Genomic DNA, 15,555 nt, shown 5'->3' with positions numbered 1-15,555 from the left:
TTACCCAGTGGCGAAGCTATCTAGATCAGAGGGTATGGAGTATTTTCTTAAAATTAAAAGCTCAAAAATAATAATTTAAAAATTTAATTACATGTTTTATAATCATCCTCTAGATTTTTAAATAAGTATATAATAATTTTATTGTGATGTTATTAGAAGCATTTTCTTAAATGTAGCCATACTAAATTACTATTTCGTTAGTGCTGCCTGTTTTTCATGATATTTGAGTAAACAATAAAGGTTTTTTTCCCCCATTGCAATAGCAATATAGAAAATCATTGTTAACTCTATAGCATAAAGTTTTTGGATTTGAGCATGTGCATATGTAGAAATTTTTTTTTTTTGGAGAAATGTTCAAAGTGGGCCCGACAGAGTTTGAATATGATTCATTAAGATAACTATATAAAAAAATAGTAGATAAATTATAAATATGAATTTTAAATTAAATGGTGTTACACGTATCAATAATAGAAGTCTCAAATTGGTTATAAATATTGTTGAATCATTTAAAATGAATATTGAAAATCATCTAGATTTTTAGGGGGCACGAAATCTTATGGGTAGGGGGGAAATACCAAAATTTATACCACTTTCATGTAATCTTTCAAAAAATGAGGAGATGCATGTGCACCTACTCAAATATGTGTCTATGCTTTTAATTACCTCCATTTAAATTTATTAATTATGATAGAATATGCAATGTAAGTTTAAATTTTTTATTTAAATAGAGATAATTTTGGAAGTTTATTATTTTTTGAACAAAATTAATTATTTAATCACTTCTATGTGATTTCAATAAAGTGATTAAAGATGCCTTATAATAAGGACCACATGGAGTAAAAACTGGGTATTTTCTCACTATTAGCTAACTTCACCATTAATTATTGTGAACCGATGAACACTGGGGTAATAAGAAAACAATACTAGCCATATATTAGTGACACTCAATTGTATTTACAAGAGCCACGTGTCGTGTCCTGTATCGAAGGGACTTAAGGAGAATGCTGACTATATAAGCGAGCACTACACATTCCAACATATTAGTCTTTTGAGAAGAGAGTAATAGGCCTGTGATAAAGTGATATTAAAGCTAAATCCATGTTTGCCTCATCATGTGGGACACCTATGATGGGGATCACGAATTGGTTGGGGGGAGCTGTCATATCTCGCATCAGAGGAATCAGAGGAGGGTCCTAACTGTATAAGCGGGTGCGTTATATACCCCAACAGATTAGCCTTTTGGAGAGGGAGTAATGGCACTGTAACAAGCAGCTCCTAAGAGATCCCAAAAATTAACAATTCTTTTGACTGGGCTTGTAAGCTTATTGAAGTTCAAATATGTAAAACAAAATCCTTGTACCCATTAACTTATCATGGAGATAGTCCTCACATTTATTAATGGACAGTCGAAGCTAGCACATGCAGACAAGAATATGTAAGTGCATTAATTAAGACTTGGGCTATTAAACATATATAGGATCTCTTATAAATATTTTAGTTTGTGTAGATGAATGTAATTACTAAATATATTATTGCCAACTAGGAATACATACATTTTGGTTTGCGATTATATGAATTGATACTGTGGGTATCTCAATCCGGACATATACATTGGTGATGCATGTGGTAAGAAGGTTAAGATATTAGTACAAGTGTATATTTAATATATTTTGAATTGGTATGATGCAATTTAAACGACCAAAAAGTAGATTACATGTAAATGTGAAATGTAGCTTTATCCTGTGAGAAGTTAGGCTTTTGAGTGGCTAACTGTGATTTGAATTACATGATTGTTATCATAATTATTTGATCAGGTGTATTTAGGTTCATTGGATATGGTTTAGGCCCCAGTTATGGTTAGTAACACAGGTTTATTGGTTATGTATGTGGATATGTGAAGATGGCTTAAACGTAGTCACTTGGTATCCAAATGTTTAATTTTTAAATGTGATATCGAATTGGAACAAAACCTATGTTATTAGTTTGATTATCAAACAGACTTCGTGTGAATGTTTAATTTACTCCAGTCGAATGTCAAATAGAAAAATAGCATATGCTGAAAGTTCATTTGATGAGTTATCATTACAGCAAAGTGCTGTCATGAAAAGCTACATGTATCGTGGAACACGGTGACATGCCATGGTGCATGACACAAAACGAAACGTTGGCTCTTTGTACCATATGCCATGTCATACAGTACATAAGTCGATGCATGCTTTTCTAAATGGATGAAAAAATATCATCTTGCCCCTATTTTTCTCAATTGAAATAATATTATGTGTTTCCATGCTTTTGGTACTTTTAAAAACTTATTAGTTTGAGTTTAAATTATCAATTGGAAGAGTTTTGGGATCCCAAATGATTTTAAAATTTTATAAATTTAATTTTAATCCTTCCATGATTAAGGTAAACTTAGAGACTTAATGACTTATAATTACCATTGGTTGTGTGTGGGTAACGTGTGGATATTTGACTCTTCTACTCCTTCCCTCATAACGCTTGCATTCTCTTGGCTTCAAATCTCAAATAAAAATTAATTTTATGTCATTAATTTCTAAACGAGACAATTAAATTAAATTTTATAAATATAATATAAAATTTATGTAATTTTTAAACTATATAAATTAAAAATAAATTAATCATCATGTCAATAAAAATAAAACTTAAATTAAAATAATACTATTGATTTGAATTTGAATTTTAATATTTTATAGAACATATTGATTGATGCTATCTTGATGATGATTATTAACCCAATGAAGCGGCAAAGAAAAACTAAAAGGGTAAAGTAGCAAATCTGGCCATGCATTATTTTTTTAGGAGTATCAGGTAGCCTAAACTATTAATGACATTATTTTTTAGGAGTATTAGTAGCCTAAACTATTAAATGGTATAAAATAAACTATGAATTTTAAAAAATGGAGTATCTAGTAGTCCTTTATTAACTTCGGTAGATGAATTTTATGTGGGGCCCACAATGATATGTGGCACTCCACGAAAACTCCACATAAGCATGTGTAAAGTGTGAATTTAGTTATGAATTATTTTTTGAGGAGTTTTGGGCAGTCTCCACTATAAAAAACAAGCCATCAAACACCTTCCCATCAAATTTGATCAAACATAATTTATTTTCATACTTATGAGATCCATAACGTATTAATCTCTCCAATCTTCATGTCTTGATTCTCAATCTCAATTAGAGAAGAAGATATTCAAAAAGTTTTTATTTGAAGGGATTCATGAGGACGACATCAATGTATTAAAAGCTTGATTTATCACGCATGAGAGAATCTTGATTCTAACTTAATTTAGCCACATATTATAGCATCGATTTCGTAGATGTCTTTAAATAAGAACTATTTGAACTTATTTTCAAGCTGAAAGTGAGAATGAATGCAAAAAAAATGGAGAGATTGATGTATTATGGATCTCATGAGTTTGAAAATAAATGATATTTGATCAAAATTGATGGGAAAGTATTGAATGGTTTGCTTTTTATAGTAGAGCTTATCTAGTGCTTTTAAGAAAATAATTCATGGCTAAATTTACATTTTTATACATGTTGATGTGGAGTGTCATGCAGGCCTCACATAATATTCATTCATTGAAGATAACAGTAAGTTATTGATGCTTTATTTTTAAAAGTTTATAATTTATTTTATATCATTTAATAATTTAGATTATTAGATGTTTATGAAAAAAATAATATGCAGCCAGAACCTTCACCCAAAGCTAAAACCTCAGTTTCTTCTTTTTTGTCTCCCGGAGCCTGCAAAATTTCTAAATTTAAAAAATGCGATTATAAATAAAACTAAATCAACATGAAGCCAACCGGTCAGCGTCAAGTTCAAGAGAAGGTATGAAACTGTAGGCGGGAAAAGATTTTGAAAGACAATCAGCTCTCTCCCTTTCTCGTCGGCGGCACGTCTCGGGACTCGGGCAGGCTCGGCGGCGACAGCTCAACGATACCTGACTATTCGGGTCCTGTTATTTCTAACTCATTTTTTCGGAAACGGATAGGGATGTGCATAATTTACTTCCAGAGTATATGCAAAGCCCTAAATCACACCTCAAACAGAACATCACCAACCAGTTCGATTTTCTCTGGAATTTTGTATGCGCTCAACCTTCCATCAGCTTGATTGATCAGAGCTCAGCTTGGATGTCTCAGTTCACATTTCAGAGGCAAAGGATCCTGAAGGGCTGAAAGTAATTATCAACATCCACTGGCAACAGAAGTAATTTTACGGTGATTATTTCTCCACTTCCCAGCCACTGCACAAAAAGCACTGGAGGGGATCCGTTCCCCATTTTTTCATGGAGAGAATACACGTCGCCGTCCGGCCAAGGCCTCTATCGTCTGAGGACGCTAAGACCAGCCCATGGAGAATCTCTGGCAATTCCATCTTCATCCTTAACCAGTCCAACAAGTTTGAATTCGGTATGCCCCTCTTTTTTCCTTTTCCACTGTATTTTGGGCCAGTTATCTTCATTTGTGTTTTTCTTTCTTTCTTTATTTTTTTACACATTACGCTCGCAGATCAAATTTTCCGTGAAGATTGTAACACATTTCAAGTATATCAAACTTGCACCAAGGACATAGTTGCCGCTGCTGTTCGTGGATTCAATGGTACTCTCAATTTATATAAAAATTAATTAATTTATATGACAATTACTATATATTGCGTACTTGGTTCTGTGTTCCATAAATTTGTTGGTTTTCGAATAATTATTATTATAAGATAATTTTTGGTTTTAGTTCAAATTTTTTATTTTTTGTGAATCCAAGGAACTGTTTTTGCCTACGGTCAAACGAATAGTGGGAAAACCCATACAATGAGGGGCTCGCGAACAGAACCAGGAGTTATCCCTCTTGCTGTGCATGATTTGTTTGAGATTATCCAACAGGTAATAACCATCCATTCTTAATCTATCCAATATTATCCAAATCTTGTATTGCTCTTTCAATTCAAAGACGGTGTTGAATTGTCGGTGGTTAACTTAGGTAAGTACAGTTCAATTTAAAATCTGTTTATCTCTCAAAACTTTAAAATGCAGTATTTTATTTTATATCATAAATTCAAGAGCTAGACATGAAATGTGTGACGTTAAATGCTGTCATGTTAACACTGTTGAATGTTGATGGGGTTATTTTTAATTGGGAGAGGTCATTTCAAGTATTTTCTTTGAACTCCAATTTAATTAAGCGTAATTGTACTGTTTTATTTGTGGTATCTTCTTGTGTATTTCATGATACATTCATCCTTGTTTCATTTATTTTAGGATGTTGATAGAGAATTCCTTCTTCGAATGTCATACATGGAAATCTACAATGAGGAGATAAATGATTTACTCGTTCCAGAACATAGAAAATTGCAGATTCATGAAAATCTAGAGGTTTTTCCTTATCTTATGATAGTTGACTCTCCTATGTATGATATTAAGTTTGTTTTGTGATATTTATATTGTATTTTTTTTTTCTGTCTAAACTCACAGCGTGGAATATATGTTGCTGGGTTGCGTGAAGAAATAGTTGCCTCTCCTGAGCAAGTCCTTGACCTCATGGAATTTGGAGAATGTAATGTAAATTTTGCAGTTTTTGTAAAATTACCCTCCAAAAGAAAAAAAGCATTCAATCCTAATGTTATTTTCCTTGGTATTTAGCACATAGACATATTGGAGAGACCAATATGAATTTATACAGTAGCAGGTCGCACACTATTTTTCGCATGGTAAGCATTATTCTTTCTGATTTGTCATTTTTCCTGGATATAACGGCTTATCTTTGTTCCTCTGCTGCTATATCTTGTGTTGAATAGATAATTGAGAGTCGCGATAGAAGTGAAGATGAAGAAAATAGCAATTGTTGTGATGCTGTCCGTGTATCAGTGTTGGTATGTCTCTCTCTTTTTTTCTCTTCATGCATTTTTGTCGGCATTTCTATCTTCCTTCCCTTTAGAAAGTGAATCTTGTTGTACATATTTCATATTCATGATTCTTGATGATTATTATCTTCATTTTTAGAATTTAGTGGATCTTGCTGGTTCAGAACGTGCTGCAAAAACTGGAGCTGAAGGTGTGCGTCTCAAAGAGGGTTCCCACATAAACAAAAGCTTAATGACTTTGGGAACTGTGATTAAAAAATTGAGTGAAGGTGCTGAGAGCCAAGGGTAAGTTTGAATTATTATCAAGCTGTTCAAATTTCCTGTAGAAAATGAAAAAGACAACTATAATATATATTTTGCAGTGGTCATGTTCCTTATCGAGATAGCAAGCTTACACGAATCCTTCAACCTGCACTTGGGGGAAATGCTAATACAGCTATGATATGTAATATAACTCTTGCTCAGGTAAAAAGCCTCTCCTTTGCACAATTTTATGTATGACCCTCTTTTTTAAAAATTGTCCATGTGAATGTGAAAATATAACCATTTTCAGAGTACTTCATACTAAATTATGTCTAGATATTGAAGCTTTCTAGTTGTCATTGTTCCCATAAGATTGATTTCTTTTCTAATGCACTGTTTGATTCTTTTGCATCTGTTGCCTCATGTCTGAGTTGAACTTTTATTTTTCCTATTTTTTATCTAGTTGTTAGGAATACTTTATTGTGTGGCAGATACATGCTGATGAGACTAAAAGCAGTCTCCAATTTGCGAGCAGGGCATTACGAGTCACAAACTGCGCCCAAGTCAATGAGGTTTCTTCTTATACATTTTCCATGTTCTTTCCCATTGACATTTTCCCTTTGGTGGTTTCAATTATTGATGAAAAGGTGTCCTAAATATCTAATGCTGTTCATCTCTGCCTTTTGTCTGTTGTATGATTTACAACTACTTTATTTTGATGCGCATCTTTTCTTTAAGTGAACCTTATTCTTCTCCTTTCTGATCAGATTTTGACAGATGCTGCACTGTTGAAGCGTCAAAAGAAAGAGATTGAAGAGCTGCGTGCCAAATTGCAGGTTGACATAATTTTCTGCAGAATTTGCTGTCTTACATTCATGGATGAATGGAAAATTTTGTTTTCATAGGTGTTAACTAGTTAACAATATTTTGGGTCTTCATCAGGGTTCTCATTCTGAGCATTTAGAAGCTGAGATTCTTAACCTTCGAAATACATTATTACAGGTACAAAAAATTCTTTGATTAACTTTTACAGAAGGCTTTTGCATGTTCTGTAAGGTAAAATACTTTTTTTTTTTGGCTAGATTGAATTGGAAAGGGAAAGGATAGCTTTGGAATTGGAAGAGGAGAAGAAAGCTCAAGCTGAATGGGAAAAAAGAGTAAAGGAGCAGGCCAAGAAAATTGAAAATTTGAGTTCAATGGTTTTGTTTTCAAATAGGGATGAGCCTCGTGACTACATCAAAAAGGTATCCTTAATCAACGAGTGTGTCAAGCATATTTCCTTTGTGGCATAAATGCTTTTCCCTCATCTACCGGATTGCTAATTGTAGTCTTGTCATTTTTGTGCACATCTTTCAAACAAAAATACACATCTTGCTTTTCTAACTAAAATATTTATTTTAGTGATGTTGCTTGGAAAGCATTTTATTGTCACTAAATTTTGAATTGATGTTACGGGTTGGGAAATATACATGTTTTGCATTCACTTGACAAACCTGGAGTCATTTTTCCTGCATAATTTATTCACAATAATGTTCTTGTGAATCAATTTTCTTAAAGTTTGTTCTGTCCTTAGTAATGCTCTATCCATTTTACATGTATAGATGTTATCCATGTGTCTTAATTTTTTTTGGGTTTGACTGGAACAAAGCCATGCAAATCTCTGCAATGCTTTTTGCCTTTTGTTTAAGGTATGTGACAACATAGAAAAATTTGAAAGTGGTCAACCTTGCATGACTTGGGACGGCAAAAGAAAATTTAGGATGTTTGGCATTGGGGGTTAGATTTGCTGGGAAATTGAAGGGTTGCAAATGAGATGCATGGAATTCCTGGTGCTCATTCTGCATGCATTGCTGCTCGCATCAGTTTATTTGTTTGCTTCGTCTTTTCTCCCAGCATTAGTTCCTCCTCCTTTTCCCCTTCTGTTAGTGATAAAGTTTTCTTGAATGCTTTGCAGGAGAAGAGGCGGGATACCTGGTGTCCTGGCAATCTTTCAAGGGAAAATCTAAATGATGTAACATTTTCTTCTTGCTATTATTACATCTGATCAATTTCTCTCGTCTACTTATGTTAAACTATGAGTTGGTGCTTGAGTTTGTTTTCGTTTGAATGATGTGGGCTGCAATTTACATAATTTTTCCTGCATTCAAATGCAAAAACTAGCTCTTGCATGGTGCAGTATGAATTATTTTTGAGTATGCGAGTCTTATCTTTTGTATTCTGTATTTGCACATAACTTGTTTCTTTTCTTCATTTTAGGCATACCCTAGCATCCAGTCAAAGGCCTCTGCTGGAAAATCCATGAAACCTATAAGAGATATAGGACCACTCGTTCCATTTGAGGAATTAGTAAACGAAAGTATTCCTGTGGTTCAATCCAATAAACAAGGAAATGATTTTAATGCTGCTGCTGGCAATAACTGTAATCTACCTGATGCATGTGCTTTATTGCATGTAACTAGCAGAAAAAAGATCCCACCCAGGAAAAAAAGCTTATCCATGGTTTGTCATATGCCCTGATTTCGATTCCTGGGTAAAACTCTGGCTAGTTTGTAAACTTGTTTCTTGTAAATATGGCAGGATGACAATGAGTTATTTAACTTGAGGGCAGAATATGAGGATTTGTTTCAAGAATTTGTAGCTCAGGTTGGCATTCTCATTCACAATTCTCTGCCTCCAAATCTGAAGCTACTGGAAAATAAGGATGGTTACGTTTTTCTTACTGCAGATAATAATGAGTGAAATACAAATTCAATGCTTGGGAGAGCAGCTAGTTAAAGCACGTTCTCTTCAATCTGCTGAATCTACTGACTGTTCAAATTATGTTGACAAGATTTGTTTCAAAGGGGATAAAATTGTGAGCCTTAGAGAATCGGAGGCTATTCTGATTATCAAGAGACTTCAAGAGCAGGTCTAGTCTGTTATTGTTTTTGTGTTTTGAATTGTTTTCCGTAATATTGTTTACTGAAAAATGAATTTGATTACCTTTTTGGTATATTGATAAGCGCTCCTTCTTTGTGCTAAATTAGGATTCATGTGCACGGACTAAGCTTTATTTTACTCACCTTTGTTCTGTGTTTTCTATCTTTAAGATTGAGGTTTTGAAAATGGAGAAGTCATCTAGCCAACATAACCTGGATAATGTTGTTGATCTGGCCACCATGCAGAACATACGCGCCCAAGAAAAAATTGAAGAGGTGATGATGGTTTGAATAACCACCAAGTTTCCTAGTGCTTAGTTTAGTTGAATTGTTTGAACATCTGAGTTAAATTTTGTAGTTTATATGCTTATCTGTTTCTGTTTTTTTTTTTTTTTGTAAATTTGCTAAGCTCTATGAAGAGCTTCTTAATGCACAGGAAGCAGCTCGGGTGGCAAATGAAAAGCATACTTCCAGTAAAAGTGTGAACAAAGTTGATGTATGCTTTTGCATTTTCCCTTGAACCTCTGTATTCTTTCTTGCTATAATAATTCATTATGTGAGCGTGACTTCAAATTAGTTTACTTCTATGTGACTGTCTTATATGTATATTTTTAATTAAACTCCATTTGACTGATTCTTTGCGGTACATTTAGGATGGGGATTTGGATTTCATGATCAATATTTCAATGGAAGTTCAAGAAATAACATTGGAGGTACAAAACTCAAAAGAAGCAGTTCAAAGTGTTGTTTTGCTTATGGATGAGGTTTCTAAAAGTTTCTCTGCTCTCTGTGATGTGTTCCTGGTGAGTTCTACTGTGACACAGCAGGGATGTTTGTAATATAAGCAAAGCTGCTGAGGATGTTCAATATGCTATCGGGACCTGAAAATACTCAAGTTGCTGAGCAGATAATATGCAATCTTTTCTTTCCTAACAACTTGCCAATTAATGTTTGTTGCAGGATTTAAAAACTTCATTATCCCACTGTTCAGCTGAACAGAAGTTAATTTTGAGTAACTATCAGAAGTTAGATTCTTGCTTGAGACAAAAAATATCTGAACTTGAGAATGAAAAGGTGAAGTTTTCTAACTATAATTCATTTTGGTTCTAGCTGAAAAGTCTAAGACTCAGAACAATATTGGTGCTGCAGATTGTTCTAGTCAATGAATTAGCTGATCTTCAAAAGCAGCTTCAGGAATCAAAGCTTGATGTGCAAAATTTCCAAAATTCTATGATGGTGAGGCCTTCGCAGTAAATTATTTTCACTACCTTTTGTTTGTCTGTGCATCATAACAATGACGGTTTAGGAGCATCTCGACTCTATTCTACAGGAACTTTCAGAACAGAGCCAGTTGGAAAATGCAGAACTGCTATCTCATATTCACACTCTGGAAAAAGATATATCATGTTTAGCATCATCTACATTGGTTAAGGAAAAGGAAACCTTACGAAAAGATCTTGAGAAGACGAGAACCAAATTGAAAGAAACTGAGTCTAAGCTCAAGATTGCCATGCAAGAGAGAACAAAACTTGAGGTTTTACATAACATCCCATGCTTTCATCCTTTACATGTAAGTGATTAATTTTTGAAGCACATGCCTAACATGTTATGCATACTGTTAGGGTGAGAAAGCATGTGCTGAGCGAGAGATAAAAAGACTGCATGGTCAGAATTCTCTTCTTGAACGTGATATTAATAAACGTGATTCTCTTGCTGGTAGAAGGCGTGATTCAGTTATTGAAAGGAGTTCAAAGTTGTTTGATTCAAGAAGACCAAAGGGTCTTGCTATTCCCCTTGATCAGACATTTCAGGTTTTGAAATTTTGACTTGTTATATGCTCATGTGAAGTTCCTTGAGTTATTTAAGCTGCCGGAATCTTATCATGGTTACAAATAAGTATGCTTTATACGTGCTTCTGTTTGTGATGAGAGGTGATGGAGTCTTGATGGAATTTATCCTGCATTGCCATTGTTTTTAATTGTCTCTGTGCATGTTTAAAAGCAACCTTTTCTGATTTTCGCCTGGGCTTAAAAATAGGTCATTTTCAATACTCTAAAAGACAATAGCAATGGAGAGAGTCTGTTCTGTTTGCTTTTGATATGTATTGTAAATGAATGTTAGAAATGCGGGTGCAATTGAAGTAAACGTATAAAATAAGACTTGTTTAAAAAATGTGCCATGTTTTATATTGTGTTGTGCAACCAATTGCAGCAGTGCGTGCCATAGCGTGCTCATGTAGTGGGCGTTTATCTATGCACTACATAAATTGTAGAGTAGATTTTTTCCCCAAAAAATAGTGTATTATAACGTACAATCTCATCTCCTTGATAGGAACTTTCTTCTTCCGCCACTGCCTATATTTGATGATGATGTCATTATAAACTTCAAGACAGCTGCCGCACATGTTTGATAATGACGTCATTATAGAGGGATATGCTTTCCTTTTGTTTTCATATGATAAAGTTTCCTCATGCCTGGAATTAATTTGATGCATATCGGCCATTTTTTTTAAAGAAAAAAAAGGTGGGACAAATGAATTATTTTTTGTTAATTTAATATTGTCATGGTTTAGGAAGAGTACAAAAAGCTGGAAGTTCTTGCATTTGAATCTGAAACGAGAATCACTTCTTTGGAAGAACAACTGTCAGCTGCATTGAAGGAGAAAGAAGATCTAATATCTATCAATGAAGGTTTGGCTTCAGAACTGGAAAACTTGACTGATAGGCTGAACATATCAAATTCTGAACTATATAATTTGAACGAAGAGGTTTCTGCTCTTGTAAGTTTTGCTGCGTATTTCTGCTCAGGTTTCATCTTTAGCTCTTTGATCTAAAGATTACACGTAAAATTGTTAACATATTTTATTACTTAAAACTTGAAATCTGGCATCTTATTCTTGTCCATTCAGAGACAACAACTTGAAGAATCTAATTCTCACCACGAAAAATTGGAAGAATCTATCAAAGTGTTGGTTGAAGAAAAAGAAGAGCTGGCAATGGTATGCAAATGTTATTTTCTCTCTTGATTGTGATGTATCTTTTTTTCTTGGTAGCTTTCTTTATATCAAGGTGAAGTTGGTTCATTGTCTTCTTGATCTTGCAGCAACTTACAGATTCCCTTTTGGAAATGGAGGAAGAAAAGGCAATGTGGTCTGCAAAGGAGAGAGCTGCAGTTCAGGCTATTGAAGAAAAGGCAAGGTTAAACAATGTACAGACTATGTCATTATCAAAGGAATTATTAGATGTAAGGTTCATATTCCTTGCATTTAAGAAGCATTAATTTGTTCATTTTTATTCTGTTTTAAATACTTCATCCGTGCTTGATGTCATTTAAGTGCTCGAAGCCCATTTATTTTTTTCAGACATTGCATGTCTTTTTCATTTCTATGGCTCTTTATCTAAATTGTTCTAGGTATTTTTCTGTTATAACCGGAATGTATAGTTGACCTCAAAGTTTAAGTTTTGACAATGATGATTCTGGGGTTACCTATTTGCTTGTAATCCATAACACTACATCATGGATTGGCAGTTTTGATAGCACTTGTCTGTTTGAAGCATCGTTGGCCGCCATAAATGAAAGAGAGAAGTGATTCTGTGACGTTGCTTATTTTATGATTTGGCAACACGTCGTCTCATGCACATGTTTTTAATTTGCTTGTTAGAACTTTGAAGCGATGTCGCATTATATCTTTGTTTGCATCTTTAGATTTTGTTCATTGTTGGGTATTTTCATGATACTCTCATCTCATAACCTTAGAAAAAGTCCAACTTATTTTTCATGTGTTTGATTTTCACATTTTTATGGATAAACTGCATTTTTGATTCACATACTACTGTCTGCCTAAATTAATTACGTTTGTTTGTAAATTTCAGGTAAAGAATGAATTGGAATATTATAGAGAACAATGCAAGGCCCTCAGGGAATGTTTGGCTTCTTCAAAAGAGAATTCACCTTTCAAGAAGAAATCTAGGTTTTTTTTTTTTTTTTTAAACTTCTCTTATTTCATTTTCCTCTGTTTTCTATCTGTTATTTTTTTCCAGCTAGATTATAGTCTCATTATTTACTATCTTGTGAATTAATATATTCAAATGGTACGTTTTCCTTTAAGCCTATTGGAATTTGGTTTGCCCCATCTGATTACGGCATGACTTGCATGTACTGTACTTGGTAATAAGGGTTGTCTCATCCGTGCTTAGTTGTATAGTTTTAAAATGAGTGTAATAGTTTCGTAGGTAACACTAAAAGCGATATGAAGGTTTAGCTGCTTTCCATTCATGCATGCACGCAGTTTTGCACACATCGGCGTATATAAATAATATTTTTGATTTTTGATTTTCTTTTACTAGATGCTTGCTTGAGGCTTGGGTAGTACCTCGATGGGTATTATGCTAAGAAAGTTGCTTTACACCCCATTGATTCCGTGCTAATGAGCTGAAATTGCTGTATTCATAATGCAGTTGTATTTACTCGCTTTTGGCATTTTTTTTTTTCTCATCCAATTTCCCTTATGGCACTTTTGGCCGTTTTTGTTCGTCGCCTCCAAATCTGAGATGCTTGAGAATTACTTACAGCCTCCTCACTTACTCTGGTTCTTTTTTGTCTAACGATGCCCTGCCTTTTATAATTGTCTTAAGTGAATTTCTATCTTGTATGTTAATAAATACAGGGACAATTGTTTGGAGATTGATCAACCAAAGAACCATGACAAGACAACAGCTAATGCCGAGAGCAACGAACTCCGAGAAGTAAGGAATGTCAGCTATTAATTCCTTGCATTGATATTTTTTACAACACACATCACATTCATTCCGATCTTGTAATCCATTTTAGGTGTCAAAATCGTCTATTGGGAATCTGTCCATGCAGCATGACTATGCTGATGACGATATGCTTCAGGAGACAAATGTACCTGAAGGCGGTAATCTGTCAACTCTAAGAGAGTTGGGTACTTCAACAGAAAACTCGAATGAGTTTCAGGTTGCTTCTTTTTTGCCTGTTGATCTGTATGTAGAAATCACCATAATATATATTCGAAGTAAGTTCACTTATGCTAGGATGGCTCCTTGACAGAATCTCAGAGATCAACTCAGTGTTGTTTCAAAAGAAAGGGACAAGATAATGATCGAATTGGAAGAGCACCGGAACAGTGTAATGGAAGCGGAAAAACAACGAAAACATTGCTATAACGAGGTAGGGTAAAAAGTTTATCTTTCGTTGACACCTATTCTATTAAATCTCTTTACTGATTTATTCCGAAAGAAAATCTCCTTGCTGACTGCGAAGAGTTTTGGTTTTCAGCTGTCTAAGGCACAAGTCCAAGTAGAGGAACTAAGTAGGAAAATTTCCAGTATGGAAGCCGAAATGCACGGGGTAAGTGTTATGTTTGCTCGAAGTTGAGTAGTAGACATGAGCAAGTCTTCAAGAGCATTGACCAGTTATTGTTGCTACGATGAGCAGGATGAAGTGAGAAATAACATAGAGATGACGAAGCTTAGAATGAGGCTTCGGGGAACACAAGCGAAGCTAGACGCTTTCCGGGGAAGATATAATGAAGCAATCGATGAATCTGATTTAATGAATAGAAAGTACGAGGAGGGTGCTGGAAAACTGAAGAATCAGTTGGCTTCCAAAGCCATGGAAGTTCTCGCCCTGAAGAAAGAGTTGTCTGCTGCCAGAGTGCAACATCAAGTATGCTCATAGTAATTGTTGAACTTGTACAGTTCAGATGTACATTGCAGAGGGAGAATATCATTAAAGGTCCTATTCTCATTAAAGGTAAAGGCTCAGAAAATTTTAAAATTACTCCGAAGGGCTTGAAGACTAGACTAAAAAAAAAAAACGGGTTTTTTGTGAAATAACAAAAATCTTTTTTTTTTTTTCAAAAAAAAAAAAAAATCTACCCCTACCTACCACCACTGTTGTTAGTCCAGCATTTGAACCTTTAGGCCACTATTGTTGGCAGTGAGGTCACAAGCACACCAGTGATCAAACCACCACTGGTCCCTAGCTTGAAGATTTGAACCCTCTTAAGTTTAGGTCAAATCTTGTCCATAAAGTTTGGAAGCAAGCCTTCGTAAATAATTAAATCTCAGTGAAGGCACGTGTCTGCCTGCATCAACACGCGCATTCCATCTGCGTTTAAATAATTTCTTCTTTCAGAGGGTTACTTATGTATGGTATTGGACCATGTCTTTGAATAGAATTGTCTTTAATAAAAGAATAATTATATACAACCAAAAAAAAAAAAAACCCATGTAGCTTGGCTCAATGATACAGGTGTTATTCAATTTTCCTCTTATATTACGGACCACAATATTCCACTCTCCCACATATTGCAGTGTTTGGATTTTGGAACAAATTAATAATAATAACCTTAGTGCTAAATGCTTCGTCCTTTGTGTTCTTCGATTTTGGAGGGAGGCTCTTCCATCACTTGCATTTCCACCTGCATATTTATTTCTTCCATATGCATGCATGCATGTATGATGGACAGTCTTGTGACATTATAT

At 34.4% G+C, this 15,555-nt stretch overlaps 1 protein-coding gene across 4 annotated transcripts; it reads left to right on the top strand.

The window, feature by feature from the left end:
* Positions 1 to 3,831: 3,831 nt before the first annotated feature.
* On the top strand, positions 3,832 to 14,848 carry LOC129287712 (kinesin-like protein KIN-7O). Of its 4 annotated transcripts, none has more exons than XM_054923940.1 (34): positions 3,832 to 3,981; positions 4,079 to 4,441; positions 4,541 to 4,630; positions 4,790 to 4,908; positions 5,284 to 5,397; positions 5,497 to 5,578; positions 5,665 to 5,732; positions 5,820 to 5,894; positions 6,025 to 6,170; positions 6,248 to 6,350; positions 6,620 to 6,700; positions 6,896 to 6,964; positions 7,071 to 7,130; positions 7,211 to 7,372; positions 8,083 to 8,139; positions 8,385 to 8,627; positions 8,706 to 8,771; positions 8,854 to 9,036; positions 9,218 to 9,322; positions 9,456 to 9,542; positions 9,700 to 9,849; positions 10,007 to 10,120; positions 10,196 to 10,282; positions 10,377 to 10,580; positions 10,669 to 10,857; positions 11,619 to 11,825; positions 11,955 to 12,044; positions 12,149 to 12,289; positions 12,919 to 13,016; positions 13,713 to 13,791; positions 13,877 to 14,023; positions 14,117 to 14,236; positions 14,345 to 14,416; positions 14,504 to 14,848. In XM_054923940.1, exons 2-34 carry the CDS (start codon positions 4,318 to 4,320, stop codon positions 14,744 to 14,746), a joined length of 3,975 nt encoding a protein of 1,324 aa, XP_054779915.1. In that variant the 5' UTR covers positions 3,832 to 3,981; positions 4,079 to 4,317; the 3' UTR covers positions 14,747 to 14,848. The 4 variants fall into 4 exon arrangements, with proteins under 4 accessions (XP_054779915.1, XP_054779931.1, XP_054779922.1 ...); XM_054923956.1 differs by having other exon boundaries at positions 3,849 to 3,981; positions 4,172 to 4,441; XM_054923947.1 differs by having other exon boundaries at positions 3,852 to 3,981; positions 4,138 to 4,441.
* Positions 14,849 to 15,555: the final 707 nt, after the last annotated feature.

The sequence above is a fragment of the Prosopis cineraria genome, unplaced genomic scaffold (genome assembly GCF_029017545.1).
Source record: "Prosopis cineraria cultivar Desert tree isolate PC_DT_omini unplaced genomic scaffold, ASM2901754v1 PC1, whole genome shotgun sequence".
NCBI classification, from domain to species: domain Eukaryota; kingdom Viridiplantae; phylum Streptophyta; class Magnoliopsida; order Fabales; family Fabaceae; genus Prosopis; species Prosopis cineraria.
This window is presented reverse-complemented; position numbering and strand designations above follow the sequence as displayed.

Excerpts from the sequence above, each read along its gene's own strand:
- LOC129287712 (XM_054923940.1), top strand. The coding sequence starts at position 4,318 with ATGGAGAGAATACACGTCGCCGTCCGGCCAAGGCCTCTATCGTCTGAG. Across the intron at positions 4,631-4,789 it reads TGCTGTTCGTGGATTCAATG|GAACTGTTTTTGCCTACGGT; the intron begins GTACTCTCAATT and ends TGTGAATCCAAG. Across the intron at positions 11,826-11,954 it reads ACGAAGAGGTTTCTGCTCTT|AGACAACAACTTGAAGAATC; the intron begins GTAAGTTTTGCT and ends TTGTCCATTCAG.